This window comes from Gorilla gorilla, chromosome 1 (genome assembly GCF_029281585.2).
Source record: "Gorilla gorilla gorilla isolate KB3781 chromosome 1, NHGRI_mGorGor1-v2.1_pri, whole genome shotgun sequence".
In the NCBI taxonomy this organism is placed as follows: Eukaryota; Metazoa; Chordata; class Mammalia; order Primates; family Hominidae; genus Gorilla; species Gorilla gorilla.
In genome coordinates this window covers 96585886-96609639 of record NC_073224.2, presented here as the reverse complement: position 1 = coordinate 96609639, position 23754 = coordinate 96585886, and the positions used below count along the sequence as shown (strand labels likewise).

At 42.5% G+C, this 23754-nt stretch overlaps 1 protein-coding gene across 19 annotated transcripts in view; it reads right to left on the bottom strand.

Annotated features, from left to right (window-relative positions):
• Positions 1-143: 143 nt before the first annotated feature.
• The window catches only part of DCAF8 (DDB1 and CUL4 associated factor 8), a 47772-nt gene continuing 24161 nt past the window's right edge, over positions 144-23754 (bottom strand). For 12 of the 19 annotated variants that reach the window (XM_031011409.3, XM_031011423.3, XM_055363598.2 and 9 more), the window contains 10 exons: positions 23040-23180; positions 21568-21662; positions 15755-15865; positions 10041-10113; positions 9512-9569; positions 8892-8999; positions 7092-7222; positions 3285-3404; positions 2761-2877; positions 144-2146 (listed from right to left, as the gene is read on the bottom strand). In XM_031011409.3, the coding sequence (XP_030867269.2) occupies positions 2030-2146; positions 2761-2877; positions 3285-3404; positions 7092-7222; positions 8892-8999; positions 9512-9569; positions 10041-10113; positions 15755-15865; positions 21568-21662; positions 23040-23180 (1071 nt within the window). In that variant the 3' untranslated portion in view covers positions 144-2029. Of the gene's footprint in view, positions 2147-2760; positions 2878-3284; positions 3405-4004; positions 5645-7091; positions 7223-8891; positions 9000-9511; positions 9570-10040; positions 10114-15754; positions 15866-21567; positions 21663-23039; positions 23181-23754 lie in introns of those variants that run through there. The other 7 variants (XM_055363646.2, XM_055363657.2, XM_055363652.2 and 4 more) reach the window with 4 other exon arrangements.

The following is a 23754-nucleotide window of genomic DNA, read 5'->3' as shown; positions in this document are numbered from 1 at the left end:
CACTGGAAATACGGGTCTCCCAAAATGGACTTTCTAACACTGTATCATGTGCAGAATGAGAGGGGAAGGCTAGGTACCTACATTAGTAGGAACGAAAACCATCCATTGTGAATAAATGGACCACATACCACACAGAGCAGCAGTCGGGAGAAGAAAAGCTTTACTGGGAGAAAATACAACAAATTCCAGAGTGCATGGTTTTTAGCCCACCCTATCACCCCACCAGCAATAGGAACACAGACCACTCAATCACCACACATTCCCTACCTCAGGGAGTAAGTACAGCAGCCAACATCTGGTCTCAGAGCTGCTGGGAAAAGGGGCAGGAGGAAGAAGTATCTGGGAATACCATTCTCTCACTCTTTTCCCCTCCTTCCTGGCCTGATTTAGTAGAATCTGACTGTCCCAGGATACAGAATTCTTGGTTGGATCTTGTGGAAACTGGAGGCAAAAAAATAGCAGCAAAAGCACTTAAGGGCAAGAATTCAGCTGGGACTTTCAGACTCAGTGACCAGTGATAAGACAAGTGCCCAAGCTCCAGCCACTGTAATCAGTCCTTAGATTAATGACTTATTCCTCAATCCTAAAATATCAAGAGGTGGACAAGGTTTAAGTCAAACCCAGGAAGTCTTTCCCTTCACTCTTCTATAAAGAAGGGAACTGGCATGAAGTTGGATGGCTTAAAGATCAAGCAGCTAAAGGTAAGAGAGACAGAGTGAGAGAGTGTGTATGTATGTGTGTGGTGTGTGTGTACATGTCTTCTGTCACAAAGTACCACAATAGTCTGCAGTGGTGGCACCACCCTAAAGTAGTTAAGTTTTAAAGACAGGCCAGCCTCTGGTTAGAAGAGCCATCCTTGGAACCCCCTACAAGACTTAAGGAGAGGTAGGAGATCTGAGGCAGAGCTGAGGAATTTCCTGTTTTTCCCAACCCCTACACCAAAGCAGGGAACCAGGAAGGGCAGAAATGAGGATCCTTCCATTCTCAAGCCTCCTAAAACCTAAAGGGTAAGTCCCAATCTCTAGTGACCATACATAGAGGTCATAGAGGACCATACATAGACACCCCAGGTGTCACTTCCACACCATTACTCTTGTTCACTCTTAAGTCCCTTTATTGCATTCATAGAGAATATATAGGTATTTAAACTTTGACAATAATTTTACCTTGATACATCCAAGTTTGACTTGCTTTTTAATATATTTATAGATATAAAATTAGGCCTCTAACAGTGATAGGGACAGGGAGATTGCTGCCACCAAACAATGTTTCTTAAAAAAATAACAGAAGAGGTAATATCCTTCCTATTCTTCCTTCACTTCTGCCCCTCCTCCCACCTCTTCCCAACCTCCCTCACCTGACCTATTTAGGGGGTGATGGGATGAAGAGAAGAGAGTGAAGGATATGTAATCAAGTGCAAAACACTGTGATAAGTACAGAGAATGAATAAGGTGGAAAGGAAAGTGAAGAGTGTGGGATGGTTAGGGGCTTTAAGGACTTCCCAGGAAAATAGGATTCTGGGATGGGGTTGCTGAGGGGGGGAAAAACCAACTGTCATAAACTTTTAAAAAACAAAGGAAGAAAAGGTCAAAAACCTAAACCAAAGAGAGAGTGGCACTCCTACCCTCCACTCTGGCCCCTTGGTACTGAATAGCCAGTTGTTCCCCCCACCCCTCCCCCCGCCCAAGAAACAAGGGAGATTAAAGAAAAAGAAACCCCATTCCCTATCCCAAACCAGTTAACAAAATAGGCTTCCCTCTCCTCTCAAAAAGAGGCTTTGGGGAGAGGCCATTTCTGCTGAGTCCTATGCACCTCTCCATGGAGCCCCATTCCAGGGCTCAACTCCCATTCCTAGGTACTCTTTGTTGGTTCACTCCTCTGGTTTGTCCTTCTCCTGGGATGTCTTTCTTTTATCTAAAGCAAAAAGTCCAAAGTGCGTTTCTGCTGAATGTAGGGCCTGGGACAGGAAAGGGTTGCCCAGGCAGGATCAGGTTGGCAGCCCCAGCCTGCCCCACCTAGGTATGAGGCCTCAAGATGGCATGCACTGCACCCGGTCAGGGCCCTCCTCCTCGTCCGATGTGTCTGAGGAGCTGGGAGACTCATCAGAGTCCGCGTCTGTGGCCCCAACCCCAGGTTCTCGCCAGCGCTGTGGATGGGAAAGGCTTGTTAGTAACTTCCCTGGATGGAACAAGGACAAGCCTGTTAGGTCTTAGCCAGAATTTAGATGCTTTAGGCCAGAGATCAGCAGAATTTTTCTTAAAGGGCCAGATAGTAAATACTTTAGACTTGTGGTCTATATGGTCTTTATTGCAACTATTCAACTCATTGTAGCGTGAAGGCCGCCACAGACAATACACAGAATGGGTGTGGCTGCAAGCCAATGAAACTTTATTTACAAAAACCAGCAGCAGGCCAACTGCCAGTTTGCCAACCCCTGAACTAGGCCTCTTTTGGCATAAGAGGAAAAATAGAAGGGTCACACTGAGACTTGTTATTTCTTCTCAATTCCCTCCTCCACCCTCCAGCTTTTGCCTTTATGAAGATAGCATTACACATGGACGGCAATGGACAAAAGTAGATACCACCCTTTTCTGCTGATGTCTCTTCCAAGGCTATATCAGGGATCTGATGGGGATAGAGGACAATGGATAGGAAATCCAACCAAGATCACCTGATTACTGCTTGAAGTCACTACTCTGGAACTTTTTAGCCCTCTTAAAAGGGTCACTCCCTTGGGAATTCATTTCAACCCTAGCTTACCCGGTGATGGCGTCTCTGTCTCAGGTGATGCATAAGGAACCACAGCATGTGACTATCAAACAGGTCAGTTTGGTGCAAGCTATCTTCATCCCGCTCCCGCTTGTTCTTCTTAATCACCTGGAACCCAAAAAGGTTGGGAAGAGGGGGCAGCAATGAAGAGGAACCCGGGACCTGATCAAGAAGGCTGATCTCCTATCCCAATAAAAGCTTCCCTTAAGTTGAAGTGGAGCTACATTAGATTAGGAAACGATGCCCTAGGTTCAGCTGCTGAAAAGGTGGCAGGCTTTAATACAGAATAATTCTTAAAGATGCTCCTTATCCCCATCCTATTACAAATTAGTGCCATTTCACAGCTGCCCCCTGGAGCAGGACTATTCCTACAGAGGAAATTACAGGAATGTGGGGAGGGTGTTAGAGCAGTGCCTTTAAAGAACTGGGCAGCAAGTTATTCCTCCCTATGACAATAAGAATCAACAGTATGTGGATAAGCAGAAAGAAAATAACTTCTGCAGTCAGCCACTTACATCTTTTAACCCTGTCAGCTCAGTGGAAGCTTCAGCTGTGGGTGCCCAGATCTTCACATCATGGTCTAGGCCACTGGTTGCCAGCACAGGCAGGTGAGGGTGGGGCTCAAGACAGTTTACCTGGTCAGGAAGAAAGGAAAACACAGACTCAGCAGTGTGTGGGAGTAGGGTTTAAAAACCACTACTCACCTTGAGCCAAATAACTGCCCTTGATCAGGGCTGAGGCAGCTGCTGGGGAAGGGAGGCCCACCCATCCTGAGCCTAAGCCAAAGGGCACTGAGGGTAGAGAAACCAGACACAGACTGGGTATAAGACCAGGCACATCAATCATTTCCTATGTATAGGTCAGGGGTGGCTTCATCCCCAGATATGGCCCTAGGGGTGGGTGAGTGGAATGCCCAAGCTTACTGCTGGCTTCGTAAGAAGACAATGAAATCCAGATGACCTCATTCACTCCAGATTCCAAAGCTCCAACTTGCCCAAGGCTGGAAAAAACCATCTCAGTGGCTTTCACCAAGTGGCAAATAAATTTTAAAAAATGAAGAAAGCAGCAGCTGCCAATGAACCCCCAGAGAAGAGTCGGAGAACTATATTCATTTGGCACTGTTTACTAGAACTGGAGGAAGGCACAGGCTGAGAAGAGGAGGCTGAGTTGCAGGGAGTCGTGGGAGTGATGGAGGCTGATGTCTGCTTGAGAGAACCTTGCACATCCCAGGGGGAACATCCTACTACTTGCCCTGAGCACAACAGGCTCAGCTACAAGGCAGCACATTAAAACCAAGCAGCTTCTTGGGGCTCCCAAAGCCTCAATCTCAGCCACCCTCTGGGTAAATTCACTGAACAAGGCAAAAGAAATAAACTACAGCAGGCAGGCCTTCTAGCTTAGGCAGCTTCCTTCTGTCCGAAGGGCACCCATGCCCCCTGCTGTCTGACTTGGAAACATGAGCTTCCCTAAGGGAAGGGCAGGGAAGTTCCTACCCCATCCAGAAGAGTTAGTTCCAGATCTAACGCTAAAGCATTTTGAGTCTTTTAGTGAAAAGAGGAACACATAGGAAAGGCACCCTGCCTTGCAGCTGGACCTATAGTCCAAGAAAACAACTTCTTTTAGTTCTCTCTGGACCAACCACCTCCCCTGCCTCACCTGCACAGGCAGAGAACAGCTGAGGAGAAGTCAAGGGCAGGCATGGAAAATAGAGCTGACCTACAGACTTCCCACTTACTTTGACTTCCATCTTACAAATAAACAAATGCTCAGAAAAGACTGAAGCTAAGACTGAGCTTATGAATAAAACAGAAACCCCGTTCTTTATCTCCTCCTCCCATTCCACATATCAGCCTATTGTGAAGTTTATCTCTGGGCTCTTTTAGGCAGTGCAGTTAAAGTCCAATGCCTGGAATAGTATCTATCTATAGTAATGGACAACTTACATATACAAACCTGCACTTTTTCATCTATCTCCTAATAAGCCCTTGTTACAGATCTGTACTCTGAGCTAGCTCTGCTTGAATAAGTCAGCAAAATAAAAAAACACAGGGGAACAATTCCTTGGAACTTAAGACTAAGGAAAAAGCCAGTGGCAAGAGGAACAAGAGAATAACATACAGTACCTGAATTGGAGCCTGCGGGGGGAGCCGACAGAGAACTTCTGGGCCAGAGTACCTGGTCACTTCACCAGACCTGTCTGAATGCCAGGACTTATCCTGTCAATAATGCCTGAGCAGAGAAAAGAGCTCTGGCCTTAGATGACTGGGCTGGGGGAATGTAGAGAATGGGATCAAGCATCAAAGTGCTCTTGGGAGACTAAGGGGCTGTCCTCTGATACCACCCCCCACCCTTGTCCCTGTGAAGCTGAATGGGAACAAAGAAAAGATCCTCAAATCAGTCAGGAGATCTGGGCAAGGTAGAAAATAACTTCTAAGATCTTTGGTTCTAACATTCTACGTTACAATTACATTCTACTCTACATTTACAATTTGCATGATATAGAACTGCTGAGTCTACTACATTGAAAGTAGTGCCTGGTAACCCCCACTGCTGGAAAATTAGGACCAAAAAACAGAGCAGAGGGAGCCAAGTAAAAGACCACATCGATCATTCAGCTTACACAGAGACAAGAATATGTAAGGAAATTTGCTTCAGGGGTAGCCTCTATATCTCTTATTCTACTTATTTACTCTTAGGACCACTAAAACTTAGGCCTGGGGCCCACCCATCCCAAGTAGATGCCTTCCTCACCTGGGCAAATGGGTTAATCATCAAACCCTGGCATTGGCTGAGCTAAAAGCAAACTGGCCTGCAGAATGCTTTTGGAGAATGGACAAATGCTGGCCTGGGAGAGGGCATTCAGCCCTGCATCTCTCTGGAACAGAATGCAAGGCAATAGCTTATGTCAAGAAAAAATTCACTGGCCCCTTCTGACTTCCTTTCTCTAAATGCCTATTGCATAATTCCCATTAAGACTCAAGTGTTTTGGGTTTGTTCACTGCAGATGACACAGGGGGACCTATGGAAGAGTTGGAAATGAAGCAGGGAAGAGTGAGACACACCTTGAACTTCTAGACTCCTCTCCATTTGTATTCAAACCATAAAAACCCTAGATCTATGCAGGTCTCAGGTCCCCGAAATTTAGAGGAAACCAGAAGAAAATCTGAAATACCCTTTTACCAGGGCAAGAAAAACGTAAGGAATGGGATCCTGATTGCAAAGAACCATTCTAAATTCTAAAACCACTCTCTGAAAAAACCTCATCAAGAGATGGCTAGGCTCTTTGAAGTTCCCCACAGCTAAGAAGGAATAAAAAGGAAGAGAGACTAAGCTGTCTCAGTCATTCCTTAGAGGCCTTGGATAACCAGACTATTCTGGGCAATCAGTATAATTTAGTCTTCCAAACTGTCTTTTTCCCATCTCCTGTGGTCCAAAAACCTTGTAACAGAAAGCGATTGAACTCTTTCCTAATTCTAGGTCTCAAAAAAAAAAAAAAAAAAAAAAAAAAAAAAGATAAGGTTAACCAGATACATCTTAAGAGCTGATTGCTCTTCATTCCCTAACTCGATTCTCACTCTTCCTTTTTGCCCTAACTCCACAGAGGGCTGCAGAACTCAAAGGACAGGCAGACTATGATACGATCATGGCTTATACAGCAAGCAGACTGCTCAGCTACTAAAAAACAATTGCAACATTTGCTTTCTCCTTATATGTACACATGTATATGTGTTTGTTATCTATTTGAATGTACGCATGACATTTCACCCCTAAATACTTCAACATGTATCTCTTAAGTACAAGAATATTCTAAGTAATCAAATCAATTTAATATTGAATACCATGTTATCTAATGTATAAACCATATTCTAATTTTCCCAACTGTCCAAAAAATGCTCTTTATAGCTTTTATCTGCTAATCTAAGATCCAGCCAAGATCACTACTTAGTTTAGTTTAAAGGGAAGAGACATAGAGAAATCTGTAGCCTTGTGTAGGAGGGTACGCCCTGAACACTAACGCTTTTTCATTTGGAAAAGGTGCACGCCTAGAGATAAGTTACATCACTCAGGACGGGACAGAGGTTCTTCCCTAAGATCCCTTTCTTGTCTCAATAAACTGTGCTTTACAGGGACAGAAGATAGGAACAGGAAGAAAATACTCCATCAAAAACTCAGCACCTCCAGGCTAACTAGTCTTTTATGGCTGGCTGGACCTCTAAAACATGGTATCATGTAGTCACAGTGAGAATTCAGTGTCCCTGCTAAAACCTACCTTAATGACTGGAGAGATTAGGGAGCCAGCCAGCTCAGCACACCATACTCACCACGCCTCCCTTGTCCCCCTCCATGAACTGAATAATCTGGCAGGATGATTTCTCCCAGAGGAAGATGTGCCCACAGTCACTACCGCTCACCACAAACTCACTCTTGGGGCCATAGAAATTGACGCCTTTTACTGAAATGATAAATGAGGGAAGAAACCACATGAGGGTTGGCATCAGGCCTATATATATTCATCTCAAAGGGAATTTAGTTATTCACAAACTCTAAATCAGCTAGATTATGCATGTTTAACAGATAGTTACAAGAATCACACCAGTCCCAAGAGATGATTTATATTCTCCCAAAGAGCTCGCTCCTTAGGGCAGAGGAATCTGCAGTCTTTTAGCAGCAGCCTTAGTCTCGTAAGTTTATACCCTATCAAGTAACCACAGGCCTCTCTAATCTCTTACCTGTCCCACCCTGAATCATCCCAGCTCTGCCTACTCTTAGGCAGCACTGTCTTATGGCCTAGGATTATCTTTGATATGTGGACTTCATTGGTACCTTGTCAATATTTCTGGGTCATCAGCTGATCTGAGACTGATGAAGGTATATGCCACAACTGCCTCGAGAAGCAAGTGATCTGTGCTTGCTACCATTAACAGGGCTCCACTCTCCGGAATCAGTAAAAGAAGCCAAGAGTTCCAATGACTATGGTCAGTACAATATTGGCCATGAGACTGGCACCCTTCCTTTATCTGCCTGTGTACTGAGATCCAAGAACAGATTTTTCCCTCCCTTCTTACCAGCTCAGGAAAAAAAATAAAACTAACCTCTAACTGCTATCTCCAAGACAAAATCATGACAGGTATCTGCTAGGAGTGGTAACAATAGAGAAATGATTCCTCAACTTTTCTGGACATTAGAATCATGTGGGTAGTTTTAAAAAATCTCAGTGCTCAAGTTGCAGCCCATCCCTATGAAATCAGAATATATGGGGTTAAGGCCAAACTGTTATTTTTAAAAGAACACCAGGATTGGGATTGGTGGCTCATGCCCAGCACTTTGGGAAGTCGAGGCAGGCGGATCACTTGAGCCCAGGAGTTAGAGACCAGCTTGGGCAACATGGTGAAACCCCATCTCCACAAAAAATACAAAAATTAGCCAGGTGTAGAGGCATGCACCTGTAGTCCCAGCTACTCACGAGGCTGAAGTGGGAAGATCACCTGAGCCCGGGAGGTTGAGGCTGCAGTGCCTGGGAGGTCAAGGCTGCAGTGAGCCATAACTGCACCACTGCACTCCAGCCTGGACAACAGAGTGAGATCCTGTCTCATAAACACAAAACAAAACAAACAAAAAACATCAGATGATTTCAATGTGCCCCAAAGTTTGGGAACCACAGACATGGAACAAAACAGGCCAATCTTGGGCTAGTTACTACCACCATTCCTCCTCTTCTGCCTCATCTAAAAGAATCGTTTACTCCTCCTTCCTAGAGGTATAAGGTCACTCTCTATTTTAAGCAATTCAGGACCACTGACTAAAGAGGGCTTTCCCTGACTCCCTAACAAGGCATTTGTGCTTCTTTTGAAGTTGCCTGAAATCTTAAAAACAGTTAGTCTAGCCTCCTTATGTCCAAACCAATTAGAAGCAACATTATTGGAGTGGCAAGAGATGCTCTTGAGCGCTTTCTCCTCTAGCATAGCGGAGAAAACATGAAAACTCCAGCCCAATTCAGGATAATCCCTCAGTGCCCATGGCAACACAGGCAGGTAGTTTCTATTTGTATAACCTGAGTAAGACACTGTGGTTCTCCAAAGCCAACAGGCTTGGGCCAAAGAAACCTAGGAAGACAGTCTCACCTGTGGCATTATTTCTGTGGCCCTTGTATCTCTTAACATACTGGGCCCCATCACTGTGAGAGGAGTTGAAGAGGTAAATGTCTTCATCATTGTAACTGGCCAGGAGCTCTGCCAAGAACAAGAACATAGCAGTGAAGGCAAAGGCTGAAAAAAGCAGGGACCAGGAGGTGGGGGTTGGGGTGGGGCTTCTTGCCAGTAGTGCCCCCTCCAAATACCCAGGTGTAGTACCCATCTTATTTGGAACACCAGGCAAGTCCGACTGTACAGGGTAGACTAAGAACACACTGCCAACCCAGGGGCAGCAGAATGCTCAAAAAGGTCATACCCATTAACTCAGGAATGAGTCAAAGGCATAAGAACCTGCTCAGGCAAGCAACCTGGGCTTCAGGACAGGCCCTGCCAAATATCATCTGCAGCATTCTGCAAATGGTACCTGGCATCTCCAAGGGTCATCTACTGTATCCTCCCGCTATGTGCTCACCATCAGCAGTTACTCCCCAGCTGCTCTACTTGGAGCTATAGCACAGTGGTGAGCACTGGAGGGCACATGCCTCACTGGCTCAGCAGCTCCCTAGACAGAGGGGGCATGCCAGCCTAGGAGCTGGGCCCTGCTCACGTACCTGTGCCGTCGTGGCTGTACACAAGACAGGTGATGTTTGCTTTGGACTCACTGTTCACCTGCAATAAGGAGCAGATACTGACTGATGCCCCACCCCCCCATTTGTTATACCATCTTCAGGAAACAGCTTTTCCTTCAAACTCCCCTATATCTTCTCCCAGAGATTTGAGAAAGACAGACAGAGACAAGAGTACAACTGATGAAACATGACCACCTCAGGGGGTAGCATCTTGGGGCTTTCTTTTGGTTGTCATCCATGTGCTAGCCATTTTATGTACACTGTCTCATTAGGCCTCACCATCAAGGTGCAAGGCAGTTATTTTTATTTCTATTTTGTCGATTAAAAAACTGAGGCTATCAGAAGTGAAGTGACTGCCAAGATCACAAAGCTGGTAAGTGGTAAAGCCAGGATTCAAATCCAGATGACTGACTTGAAAGTCCAAGCTCTTCCCACCATACCAACAAGTTCAGGTGCAGCCTTGGGGTTGAGTCAGGGAAGCCTGGAGCAACTGGCCCTTCATGAATCTTACCAGGTGATGAGGACAGAACTTCTTGAGTACTCCATTGTTCTCATTCTCATCAATTTTCCTCTGGTCATAAATCCTACAGTTGGAAAAGCAATGAAAATGTAAAAATGTACAAACGAATCCCTTGAAGAGCTGCAATTTGATGTAGTGGCAGGAAACTGCCAGCTGGATGCAGATAAACAACATTTTCCAAACCAAGCTTCTGGTTTGTGCTCTTCCTTAAAGGGCATCCCTTTTCCAATCCATTTCCAAACCCTAAATCTTTTGTTTGTTTGAGACGGGGTCCTGCTCTGTCACCCAGGCTGTAGTGCAGTGGCATGACCCCGGCTCACTGCAACCTCTGCCTCATGGGTTCAAGCGATTCTCTTGCCTCAGCCTCCTAAATAGCTGGGACTATGGGCACACACCACCACGCACGGCCAATTTTTGTATTTTTAGTAGAGACAGAGTTTCATCATGTTGGCCAGGCAAACCCTTAAATCCTTTATCCACATACTTCCCATTTTAAGTGGCAATCCTCAATTCTGTCAGTTTGAAGTGGTTTATCTCTCTCCTCAAGTTTTATATCACATACTGCTACTTTTTACTGAAACAACTAACATTAGTATGGAGCTTTTTACATGTACATTACCTACCGAAAAAGGTTACTCACGGGCAGAAACCATGCTTAATGTAAGTCAATGGGTCTGTAATCCCTCCTTAAAACTGTATTTGGCCTGTTCTCCCTCTCATACCCCACAATAATTATTAAAAACTACCACCCATATCCTCAAGACTCCCTCTCCTTTCCTCATTCTTATCAAGCACACTACACCTTCACCTTCCTTCCTCTCTCTAATCCAAGCTTTAAACTCATGAGGACACACATATTATGTGTCAAATATTATGCTAGGTGCTAGAAATACAGTGAGGAACAAGACAGATCCAGTATCTGTTCTCACCCAGTCTCCTTCAATCTCAGAGCCAATCTCTTGAAAAATGCTCTTCATTTCATCCTTCCAGGGACCTTGTTTGATGATTATCTAATTTCTCAACCTCTTCCTCAACACCAGCTGGCCACTTTCTAAAAATCCTTCTGCTGACTGTCCTTTCCTACTATTGCTTTTTTTCTCCTTCCCCTTACAGTTACAGTACTGAAAAGAACAATCAACATTCAATATTTCCACTTTCTTACTTCCTATTCACTTCTCAGTCCATCCTAATCTGGTTTTGGTCCTCAACTCACCACTGAGACTTCTCTGGCTGAAGTCATCAGTTAATTATATCCATTTGTTAAGTAGGTGTAAGTCTAGAGTTCAGAATAAGTGTGGTCTGCAGACACAGATGTAAGTCATATATCCGTGTGTAAGGTGGTAGTTAAAGCATTGGTAATGGAATTAGATCTCCAAGGGAAAATACAGAGAGGATTTTCCCTTCGCCCTTTAGAATCTCTGGCCTGTTTCAGAATATAATGAAAACTCTAGTCCCTTCTCCCCAGAAAAATGCACATAAGCATACTTTCTGGAGGTTCACATAATATTTGTACTTCAAGTTAAAATTCCCTGGTATAGAGTAAGATGAGAGCTGAAGACTGAGCTACTGGAGAACATCAGCATTTAATGGGTGGAGAAAGGAAGACACACCCATGAACAACAATGAGGAGTGGTTGGACATCAAGGAGAGAAGGTGCTTCAGGGAAGGAGTAATAATGTCAAGAGTAGAGAAAAAGACTTGAAAAGTACTTTGTTTGCTTTGGCAGTTAGGTTACTGATGACTTAAGCCTTGACATCCCCAGCTCACACGATCCTCCCGCCTCAACCTGCCGCGTAGCTGGGACTACAGGCACACACCACCATGCTGGGCTAATATTTTTATTTTTTGGTGGAGACAGCATCTGCCCAGCTTGGTCTCAAACTCCTGGCCTCAAAAGATTCTCCTGCCTCAGCCTCCCAAAGTGCTGGGATTACAGGTATAAGCCACTACACCCCAACTAAGTGTTTATTAATAGCCTACTATATTCTACATATGATGCTAGAACGGAGTTTGGCAAACTTTTTCTTAAAGGACAAGACAGTAAATGTTTTAAGCTGGTAAACTGGCAAACCATCTAATCTCTATTAAAACTACTGAATTCTGCCATTGTAGCATGAAAGTGGTCATAAACAACATGTAAAGTAAGGCCATGGCTGTGTTCCAATAAAACTTTATTTATAAAAACAAGCACTACAGTTTGTCAAGCCCTGTGATAGACAGTAAGCATAGAAAGATTAATACAAACTTTCCTACTACTTTCTGAACATATGATAGGCCCTTGATAGTTTATATTTTACTTTTAGTTATTTTTTTTGAGACAAGGTCTCACTCTGTCATCCAGGATGGAGTGCAGTGGTGTAATCACAGCTCACTGTAGCCTCAAACTCCTGGGCTCAAGAGATCCTCCTTTGCCTCCCAAGTAGTTGGGACTACAGGAGCATACCACCACACCTGGAGATATTTAATTAAAAAATTAAAATTTTTTCTTAATTTTTTTTTTTTTTGGTAGAGACACAGTCTTGCTATTGCCCAAGTTGGCCTTCAACTCCTGACCTCAAGCTATCCTCCAGCTTTGGCCTTCCAAAGTGCTCTAGTTTTATAGTCATGAGCCACCACACCAAGCCCCTTGACATTTTAAGTCACGTAAGGAATAGTGTGCACACCTTTACCACATCTCTTCCCACATGCCTTCAGGCACCCACTAACTTGTTACCCTAAGTCTCTCTTCTATACCTGCCTTTAATCTAATGTTCTCTCAGTGTTGCTGATGTTGGCTTAAGAACTGGGGAATGAAGAGATGATTTACTGACTGTGCTTCATCAATCAGGGCCTATACTTAATCCTCTAGCAATAAATTTTCATGTCAGCCAAATTTACTAAATTTACTAAAGGATTCACCTGATATATTCTCTTTTTCTTTACTCCTATAAATTCTTAAAACTAAGCTAAGCAGGAATTAGCTTAGCTTAGCAGGTGTAGTAGGGACTCACACCTATACCTCCTCTACTTACCTGCTTTTTTTTTTTTTTTGGCCACAGGCCAAAAAGCATGTCTCCCCAGAGCTTCCCTTAAATACTTTTTAATAACCCTAAACTAAAATTCAGTATTAATGATGCAAAAGCCTTGAGGATCAGTAAGCTATTTCTCTGTATTCCCTTGAAGTAATTCCTTTAGGCTAGGAGTGAAAGTTAATGATATTATGATATATAATATTCAGCAAAAATGTTTTCAAATTTATACCAGAAGATGAGCTGTTTGGGTTCTTTCAAAGGAAGAATAAGAAAGGAGAAACCTCAAAACATTCAGTTGGCTGCACAGGAGAGGTGCCAGAGAAGTTGAGTGTAACCTAATGTCAGAGAAGAGCTGGAGTGCTGAAAGGGCTACCTGCTTGTGTAGGATCAGCGTGCCTCAAAATCTTCACATAGCCAGGCGCGGTGGCTCACGACTGTAATCCCAGCACTTTGAGAGGCCGAGGTGGGTGGATCACTTGAAGACAGTTCGAGACCAGCCTGGCCAACATGGCAAAACCGTATCTCTACTAAAAATACAAAAATAGCCAGGCAAGGTGGCACATGCCTCTAATCCCAGCTACTTGGGAGGCTGAGGCATGAGAATCACTTGAACCCAGGAGGCAGAGGTTGCAGTGAGCCGAGATCGAGCCACTACACTCCAGCCTGGGCAACAAAGTGAGACTCTGTCTCAAAAAAAAAAACAAAAATCTTCACATAACTTCTGCCCAGTAAATAGCCAATAGAGGAATATTGAGGCTGATAAGACACAGAAGATTTGAGTATTTCTCCTTGTGTTGAAATGCTAAAACTCTAAGCCTTACTCTAACCCTGGGAAAGTATCAGCTTTGGGTTAAGGCAATATGATATACATATCATATGAATACATATGAATACATACATACATATGAATACAGTTCTCAATACAGCAAACTACATTCCCCTCCAAACATCTTGGTCCTAGTGGTGGAATTTGTTAGAGACACAGACTTTTCAAGTAATCTGGAGCTCTAAGTAGGAACTCTCAACTCGAAATTTCAGTGAATGCTCAACTTGGAGGAGGTAGCAACTGAAAATCTACACAAACTACAACCCTTTTTGATCAACAGCTTCTTATTTAAAAATAAAAAAAATTGGCCGGGCACAGTGGCTCACGCCTGCAATCCCAGCACTTTGGGAGGCCAAGGCAGGCAGATCACCTGAGGTCAGGAGTTCGAGACTAGCCTGGCTAACACGGTGAGACCTCGGTTCTACTGAAAATACAAAAATTTAGCCAGGCGTGGTGGTGTGCACCTGTAATCCCAGCTACTCGGGAGGCTGAGGCAGGAGAATTGCTTGAACCCGGGAAGCGGAGGTTGCAGTGAGCCAAGATTGCGTCACTGCACTCCAGCATGGGTAATAAGAGCAAAACTCTGTCTTAAAAAAAAAAAAATCTATGGCTACACATTTAAGGACTGTTGGTGACTAGAGGAAACGAATTTTGAAGGCATGGGAATAGGGGAAGAAGAGAGAAACAAGGTTTTGTCCAGGATTCTTGAACAAGGCAAAGTCATCTCATGTATTTTCTAAAAATTTACCCCATTCCCCATGATTCTTATTAATAAAATGAATCTGGAAATATAGCTATAAAATGTGTTCTCATTTCAAAAGGAAGATGATGCTTTTCACTTACCATTAGGAAAGCAAAAAGTCACTCATTTTTCTAGTGATCTTGTCCCTCTCTCTCCTTTCAAACTGATGAGCCCAAAGAAACATAGTTAAAATAGGCCAACTGGATAGGGATGGATACAGCTTATTACTAAGGGTCAGAGGAAATTAACTAATACATATGGAGACTGAATCCACAGTGTCTGTTTTCCTTAGGTCATGTCTCAAGAGCCAGTGTTAACAAAAGGTGTTCACGGTAACAAAGATATCACTATGGATAAAAAAAAGTGGTAGCTCAGGACAGTGAGAGCCAAAAAACCCTCAGTTCACACTAAGTGCTCCCAAGTCAAACTATTTCTGAATTGAAAACCAGTATTTAAAATTTCTAGTGCACGTTTATTTACATATGAAAAAGGTAGATTATTTACTAATATAGTACTTGCTGGTAAACCTAAATTTATGGCTTAGCTGCCACATGAGGACCTTGGTCAATTCATCTAACTTCTTTTCTTTCCTTTTTTGAGACACAGTCTCGCTCTGTCATTCAGGCTGGAGTGCAGTGGCACAATCTTGGCTCATTGCAACCTCTGACTCCTGAGCTCAAGTGATCCTCCTGCCTCAGCCTCTTGAGCAGCTGGGACTACACGCATGTACCACCATGCCTGGCTAATTTTTGTATTTTTTTTTTTAGAGACAGAGTTTCGCCATGTTGGCCAGGCTGGTCCCAAACTCCTGTCCTTAGGTGATCCACCCGCCTCACCTCCCAAAGTGCCGAGATTACAGGTGTGAGCCACTGCACCTGACCATCATCTCTAACTTCTTTAAAACTTGATAATCTCTAAAATATGTAAAGTCACCCCTCACAGACTGTTACATTAGAGAACAGAACATCTCCAAAGGCATGTAAGATTTTTGGAAAACGGTAAAAAATTCAAGATAATAGTTAATGGATTCCTATAAAATTCGTAACTCTCCATAAAGGAGCACCTGGTAGTATACAATGCATCAGTCTTATAAACTGTCAAAGACACAAAAGAGCCACAAACTCACCTTACAAACTGATCTCGTCCACCCACTGCAAACTGGTGGGTATTGGCAGGATTCACATAGATCGTATACAGCCCCACTTTCTTCTCTTTCTCTTTTGTCACCACCAGTTTCCTTTAAGAGTAGAAAAGCACAGAAAGTTATATACTCCAAAAGATCCAGATGGTCATGGCAAAGGAGAGCCAAGAGAGTCACACAGCTAATAAGAAACCAAAGAGATTCTCATTTGGAAAGAAAGAAGTGTTGTGTTTTCTCTGTTTGTTTTGTACGTAACAACAGGAAAAAAGCACCTACATTTATTATATGGGACTTTGGGGATTGGGGAAAAAAAATATGTAGTGAAGTCACTTTCTAGTGTTCCTTAAGAAGTATAAACTAAAGGTATATGAATGTACCACTCTTTAGGAAGCCTCAGTTTAGCTGGAGTCCAACACAGTAACAGCCAGTTATTAATCAGACAATACTACAGATACCTTCCTACCCTTTATTTATAAATATATCTTCCCTATCACCTGGGAACAAGGAGAGACGTGGAAGAAGAATCCCAGAAACAGTAGGCTAAAAAAGACCTTAAGGTCAGAGACTATTGCTCAGATTCCATTAAAATGTAACTTATGGCCAGGTATGGTGGCTCACGCCTGTAATCCCGACACTTTGGGAGATCGAGGCGGGTGGGTCACTTGAGGCCAGGAATTTGAGACCAGCCTGGCCAACATGGCAAGACCCCATCTCTACTGAAAATACAAAAATTAGCCAGGCGTGGTGGTGCATGCCTATCATCCCAGCTACTCGGGACAATCCCAGCTACTAAGGAGGCTGAGGGAAGAGAATCACTTGAGCCTGGTAGGTAGAGGCTGCAGTGAGCAGAGATCATGCCACGGTACTCCAGCCTGCGCAACGGAGCAAGACTGTCTCAAAAAAAAAAAAGTCACTTAAAACCCAACTTAAGCCAGGCACTGGCTCATGCCTATAATCCCAGCACTTTGGGAGGAACACTTGAGGCTAGGAGCTCAAGATCACCCTGAGCAACATAGCAAGACCCCATCTCTATAAAAAATTATTATAAAAAGCCAGGTGCGGTGGCTCACGCCTGTAATCCCAGCACTTTGGGAAGCCGAGGCGGGTGGATCATGAGGTCAGGAGTTCAAAATCAGCCTGGACAACATGGTGAAACCCCGTCTCTACCAAAAATAAAAAAATTAGCCGGGCATGCTGGTATGCACCTGTAATCCCAGCTACTTGGGAGGCTGAGGCAGAAGAACTGCTTGAATCCAGAAGGCAGAGGTTCCAGTGGACCAAGATCGTGCCACTGCACTCCACCCTGGGTGGCAGAGGGAGACTCTGTCTCAAAAAAAAAAAAAAATTGTTATAAAAAATTAGCCAGTGTGGTGGCATGCACCTATAGTCCCAGCTGCTCAGGAGGCTGAGGTGTGAGGATTCCTTGAGTCCAGAAAGTTGAGGCTGCAGTGAGCCGTGGTCTTGCCACTGTACTTCTGCTTAGGTGACAGAGTGAGACCCTGTCTCAAAAAGTAAAAAAATAAAAAACCCAGCTTAAAATATGCACACTGAAAACTGATAAATTTTTCACTGAAGAAATCCAGAATAATCTGTCTAAAACAGCCATAATTTGTTCCAGGTTAAGGGTGGCATGAGGAATATTCTTCTCAGATCTAAGCATTCAATTAGTCAAATATGACATAATGAAGATTGGTAAATTTACAGCAAAGGAAAGACTTCAAGAAACTATAGGAAGAGGCTTGGCTTTAGTTTTTGTTTTTAAGTCTAAGGTTTTATTTATTTCTGATGCTATGGAAACAGAAAGAAATATAACCATGACAACAAGTTTCTTTGTAAAGAAATGATTTTAGCATCCTTTCTGCATAGCCAAAGTCACTTCAGCCTAGAACTGTTCTAGGCAAAGTAGAGAGATTTTACTTAATATCTCTGCAGCTTTTCATTAAATGAATACAGAGGACCAGGTGTAGTGGCTCATGCCTATAATCCCAGCACTTTGGGAGACTGAGGTGGGAGGATCGTTTGAATCCAGGAGTTCAAGACCAGCCTAGGCAACATAGTGAGCTCCCATCTCTATTTATTTTAAAATTAAAAACAAACAAAAAAAACACAGCGGGCACTGAAAATGAATGTCATTAGGGGAAACCTCCATCCCCTAATGGTGTCCCCCACACATCTCAAAAACACAAGGCAGGAAACATGTCAAAAGAATAACAGCTTCAGGGACAAAACTAGCTAAGAGACTGCTCTAATATGAGTTTTAGACAGGGAAAGAGAGGAGGAGCTGATGCTGCTCCTTCCCACAGGACCATCTCATTTCCTTAGCAATTTGAAATTTCAGAAGGACAAGGTCAAACAAATACAAAAGTTACCATGTGGAAGCAAAATGAAGAAACTAAGGAATAGATTATGAAGTACTGGCTCCACAGTTATGTAATCCTGCTGAAGAGCTCAATCTTACTATGCCTCAACTTAATCCCATAAAACAAACATTTCTCCCTCCTGATGGGTAAATGCAGAGTACCTTGAACTCTGCAGGGGACATGCAGAGGTGCTATAAAAATGATTATCATGGCAATAGGAGGAAAAAATGTTCACATTAGAGGAAACATTAAACAAATTCACTAAATTTTGCCTTAAAATTAATGAGCAAGTATGTCCCAGCAAAAAGGGAAAAATAATTACAGATGAGACCAAAGGATTTCTTTGAAGAACACCTCAAACTGGCTTCCACTGGCTAAAGGAATATTCCATCCACAGGCTCAAATCAAACTTTTTTCCTAAGATGTTAGTCAATTTCATTAGCTTTCAGAGACTTGGCTATCATCATATATATACAAAAGAAAATCTCCCTTATGCCAACTTCACACAAAAATGCCTCTGACAAGATCATGCCACTGTACTCCAGCCTGAGCAAAAGAGTGAGATTGCACCTCAAAAAAAAAAAAAAAATGCCTCTGACATAAGCAGATGTTCAGCTTTTCACCCCATGCCAGCCTGTAACACTACTTTAACCCTTACAACAAAAACTTTAAAGACTCACTGTCTTTATTACTCAAATCTAGATTTGGGCCTCCTTCTACTCTTCATTTTCTCCTTTACCCCTCTTTAGAGTCTATCCCACCTATCATTGCTTATGTTCAGATTCATGGTTAACTCTCAGCCAGACTTTCTGCCTATATAATTTCATTCTAAATTCAATAATCTGCCAAAGTCATTCGCTCTATTCATTACTTGCACCAGATTCAATTCCTGGTGGCCTAACAGTAGTTTCCCTCTGAACCTGATCCACAGGATAAGATCTCATTCTGTTTCACAACTCTTTAACACAGCATATTAAATAAACTTACTATCATTTTTTGCTTTTTTGCTCTTCCCTATGAAAAACTTGCTAATCTTCCATTACCATTACAGAACCCTGGAACTTTAGAACTGGAAATAACAAACATCATGTAGTTCAAAAGATTAAATGATTTCCTCAAAGTCAGATAACTACAAAGCTAGTACTAGAAGGCAGAACCCTTGTCATTTAGGCTTGTTCCATTTCCACTATAAATCTCCCAGTCTTTGTCCTCTTGAAGGTTATATAAACAAGCAACATATCTTTTCCCCAAGCCTAAAACATTTCTATCTTTTAAGCAGTTGTAGAAATTCTTCTACTATCCAAACAGCTTTTTCTGGACTTAGCTCTCCAAAAATAAGTCTAGTAATAATCAGCCTTCATGTTATATTCCCCAATATAAAATAATTTATATTTTACTTATGTCCTATGTAAATCATTGCCATCCCTTACTCAATACTGGTACTGACCTATAAGATCTGTTATAATAATTTTGTGTTTTTTTTTTGAGACAGTCTTGCTGTGTCACCCAGGCTGGAGTACAGTGGCATGATCTCAGCTCACTGCAACCTCCACCTCCTGGGCTCAAGCGATTCTCCTGTCTCAGCCTCCTGAGTAGCTGGGATTACAGGCATGTGCCACCACACACGGCTAATTTTTGTATTTTCAGTAGAGACGAGGTTTCACCATGTTGGCCAGGCTGGTCTCGAACTCCTGACCTCAAGTGATCCACAAAATGCTGGGGTTACAGGCATGAGCCACTGCACCTGACCAAGATTTGTTATAATAATCTTTAAGACAAACAAGACAATAAACGATCTAGATATCTATCAATAAGGTAAAGGTTAAATAAACTGTGGTACACCAATGCTATGACATTTCTCTCATGGTTAACAACAAGGTACCTTTTATGGTCCAACACAGAAAAATCTCCCACATTGTAACATGAAATAAGCAAACTGCAGAAACATACATATATGTTTATATATACATACAAGTATACTTATGGGGAGAAAGGAGAAAGTGTATATATATATTTAGGTACAAAATGTATACAAAAGGGACTAAAAAGGTGTTCAAAATTACTTACAATGATTTTTTTTTTTTTTCTGAGATGGAGTTTTGCTCCGTCACTCAGGATGGAGTGCAGTGGCATGATCTCAGCTCACTGCAACCTCCACCTCCCAGGTTCAAGCGATTCTCCTGCCTCAGCCTCCTGAGTAGCTAGGATTACAGGCACATGCCAACATGTCCAGCTAATTTTTGTATTTTTAGTAGAGGTGAGGTTTTGCCATGTTGGCTAGGCTGGTCTCAAACTCCTGACCTCAAGTGATCCACCTGCCTTGGCCTCCCAAAGTGCTGGGATTACAGGCGTGAGCCACCGTGCCCTGCCCACAATGGTTTTCAATAGCTAAAAAAATGGGGGGGGTGTGACTGAGGGAGCATTTACATTTTGTCTGTATACTTTATTACTTGAATCTCTTAAACAAGAAGTATTTGTTTATTGTAAGAGCAATAAAAATGAAAAAAGGAAACTAAAATAATTATAATTATTAGCTAAAACTTAATCAATTTCAGCCATGGTGTTAAACATTATGCTGAGGCATCACACACACACACACACACACACACGTATATATATACATACATATATACGTGTGTGTATATAAATATATATGTGTGTATATGTGTGTACATGTGTGTATATAAACGTGTGTGTATATGTGTGTACATATGTGTGTATGTGTGTGTGTGTGTGTGTGTGTGTGTGTGTGTGTGTGTGTATATATCCTCACAGAAACTACCAGAGAGGGAAGGACAGAGGTAGGGAAAAAAATATGCCCATAGCAAGGCTGAAGAAAATGAGGTTCAGAAGGTTATGTAAGTCATAACTAGTAGTGCCTGATTTGAGATTTGACCTAGGTCTGCCTGGATCCAAACAAGATGTTGTGTTTTTTCTATGATACCACACAGTTAAAAAGGAATAAAATTTATCTATGAGTCTCAGATTCACATACAAACGAACTGTGATAAAACAGAACTCAACTACAGCTACCAGTATTTTTGTTCAAATTTTATGTTTGTATGTTTCTATAAATAACTAAATTAAAAATTTATTTAAATTTAAAATTTACAGGACTGTACCTCTACATGAGTCTGTGGAATAATGTGCTTTCTGTGGGTAAGATGAATGATATCCAAGTGAATAAAGAGCAAAAGATCATCAAATTATCAAAGGCCACATATAACAAGTAAACTGTTTGAGAAATGAAGGTAGACTGAATAGTATTTCACTACTGAGAAAGAGAGGAAGTAAGGAATTCCCCTTAACCTTAAACCCTCTTAACCATAGGCACAAAGGTACTATTCTGATGAACCAGAGTTAGGCATTACCAAGACATATGGAGTATGTTCAAGGCTAAGAGATACAGTTCTGTAATGATATTACTGCTACACTTACGACGCTGGGCGGTCTTGTCTCAGGTCAATGGTGAAAACAACTGCATCTTCACCTGCAGATAAGAACGTACAGGGAGAGTCTGGTTCCAGTGCCAACTGAAGAAGAAAAAGGAAAAACATGAGGTTTCTAAGTATTAGAATTGGAGGTCATCTAGTTCATTCCTATAACTTTAGGAAGGGCTGCACTTAAAATGCCCCAAAAAGAGAAATGTCTACCTTTTTGTCATAAAATCCCAGGAAAGGACATAATCTAAGCCCACTTACTCTTGTTCTATGCGAATTATTTATAGTTTTGTTTATTCTATAACAAGTCAAAGGACAGTTGATTTGCTATTTCAACTAAGTCCTCAAGAGATATGAACAGAGAGCAAAGAAAAACATCAGCCATTAGAGTTCATTTTCTTTTTTTTCCAGTCAGGGTCTCACTTTACCACCCAGGCTGAAGTGCAGTGGCATGATCATGGCTCACTAAAGCCTCAACTTTGTGGGCTTAAGTGATCCTCCCACCTCAGCCGCCCAAGTAGCTGGGACTAGAGGCACAAGGCACTATACCTGGCTAATTTTTTCGCTTTTTTTTTTTTTGTTTTCCACAGATGGGGTCTTGCTATATTGCCCAGGCTGGTCTTTAACTGCTGGCCTCAAGCAGTCCTCCCACCTCAGCCTCCCAAAGTATTGGGATTACAGGCATAAGCCACCACACCCAGCAACAGTTCATTCTCGAATAAAATCAATTCCATACCCTTAAGTGCAGAGAGAAATGGTGTCCAACTTCATTCCTTACATCTTAGTTCCTTACAACTAAAAATCAGTTAACTAGTGGGTTAGGAGTAGAGTTAAGAATCAAAGAAATAGGTAATTTTCACATATCCTGGGCCGCCTTGGCTAGAAAAGGATACTCCAGGTCCACTTATATTTTTGCTTAGGGTTTCTAAGAGAGTACCAACCTCTTTTCATGGCACAAAAGACCACCACCATGCCTACCTTAAAACTGGCAGCTCTTAACTCCTTGTTAGCTGCCACCATGGATTATTTGGCCTATATTCCCAGCTTTAAATAGGGCTTCCAGAAACAGTGCTATTTGTGAACTGAGAGTTTGAGCAGGTAAGCTGAAGCTCTCACACATGAGGAATAAACCACTAGCACCTTGAAACTGTCAAAATACCCTAAAAAATCACAATAAATGTAAAAGGTTTAGAGGGCACAGGAGACCTCAAAGATCTCCAAACCAACTATGGCTTAGCTTAGGGGCCAAATACTATAAGTGCATGATCTAGGGACTTTTCAGATACTTGCCTTCCTAGGAGTTTAGGGTGGCTGCTTTTGCTCCTTTCTTAACCACAAATCTTAGGACTGAAAGAGGTGAGGCACATGACCACAACAAATGTGACACAATGGGCAGAGATAAGGGAGAACCTTGGCTGAGAACCACAGAGGATTTGGATTGCACAAATTTTGGAGCAAGGTCTTACTTACCTTGTGGGACGCTCCCTTGTGCTGGGCCACACGTTTTGTATTCTTGCAACACTGTGTGGCAGACAGTTCTGCTACCCGAACCTGCCCGTCACGGGCACACATGGCCAGAGTAGAATCACCACTGTTAGGAAGAAACTTGGCCTGGGGTGTTAAAAATGAAAAAAAGGACACACAAAAGAAATGAGAGAGGTAAACTTGAGAATAAAAAATATGATGATGACCTCAACTTACCCCCTTTTCTTACATGACAGCTGGAAACTTAGCTTTCCTACTCTTGTACAGCTGGCTAAGCCCAATTTCTTCCAGGAGTTAAAGGAAAGGGAGAGAAAAAACTTCCTTTGATGTAAGGGAGCATTTCAGTTGGCTCTGGAAGATTGAACTGGCACATGATAAGAGCTCAGATGAACTAGGACCGTATCTAGCAGAGGAGAAAAGGAATAGAGGAGGAAAAATCTACCTTGATTCAGAAAGTAAATATAAATTTGCCACAAAGAAAAAGGAAAATAGGGGGAATGTCAGGGAAGAAAAGAGAACACCCTAAGGATAAATGGCTGGTACCAGTACAGTAGATGGGGCCAAGGAGTAAAATCTTTCCAGAATAACAACAGTATAAGCTAACATTTATCAAATGTTTATTAAGTACCAGTCACAGTTCTAACTGCTTAACTTCTATTGTTACTTAATCCTCATAACCCTATGTGTTATTAGTCCCATT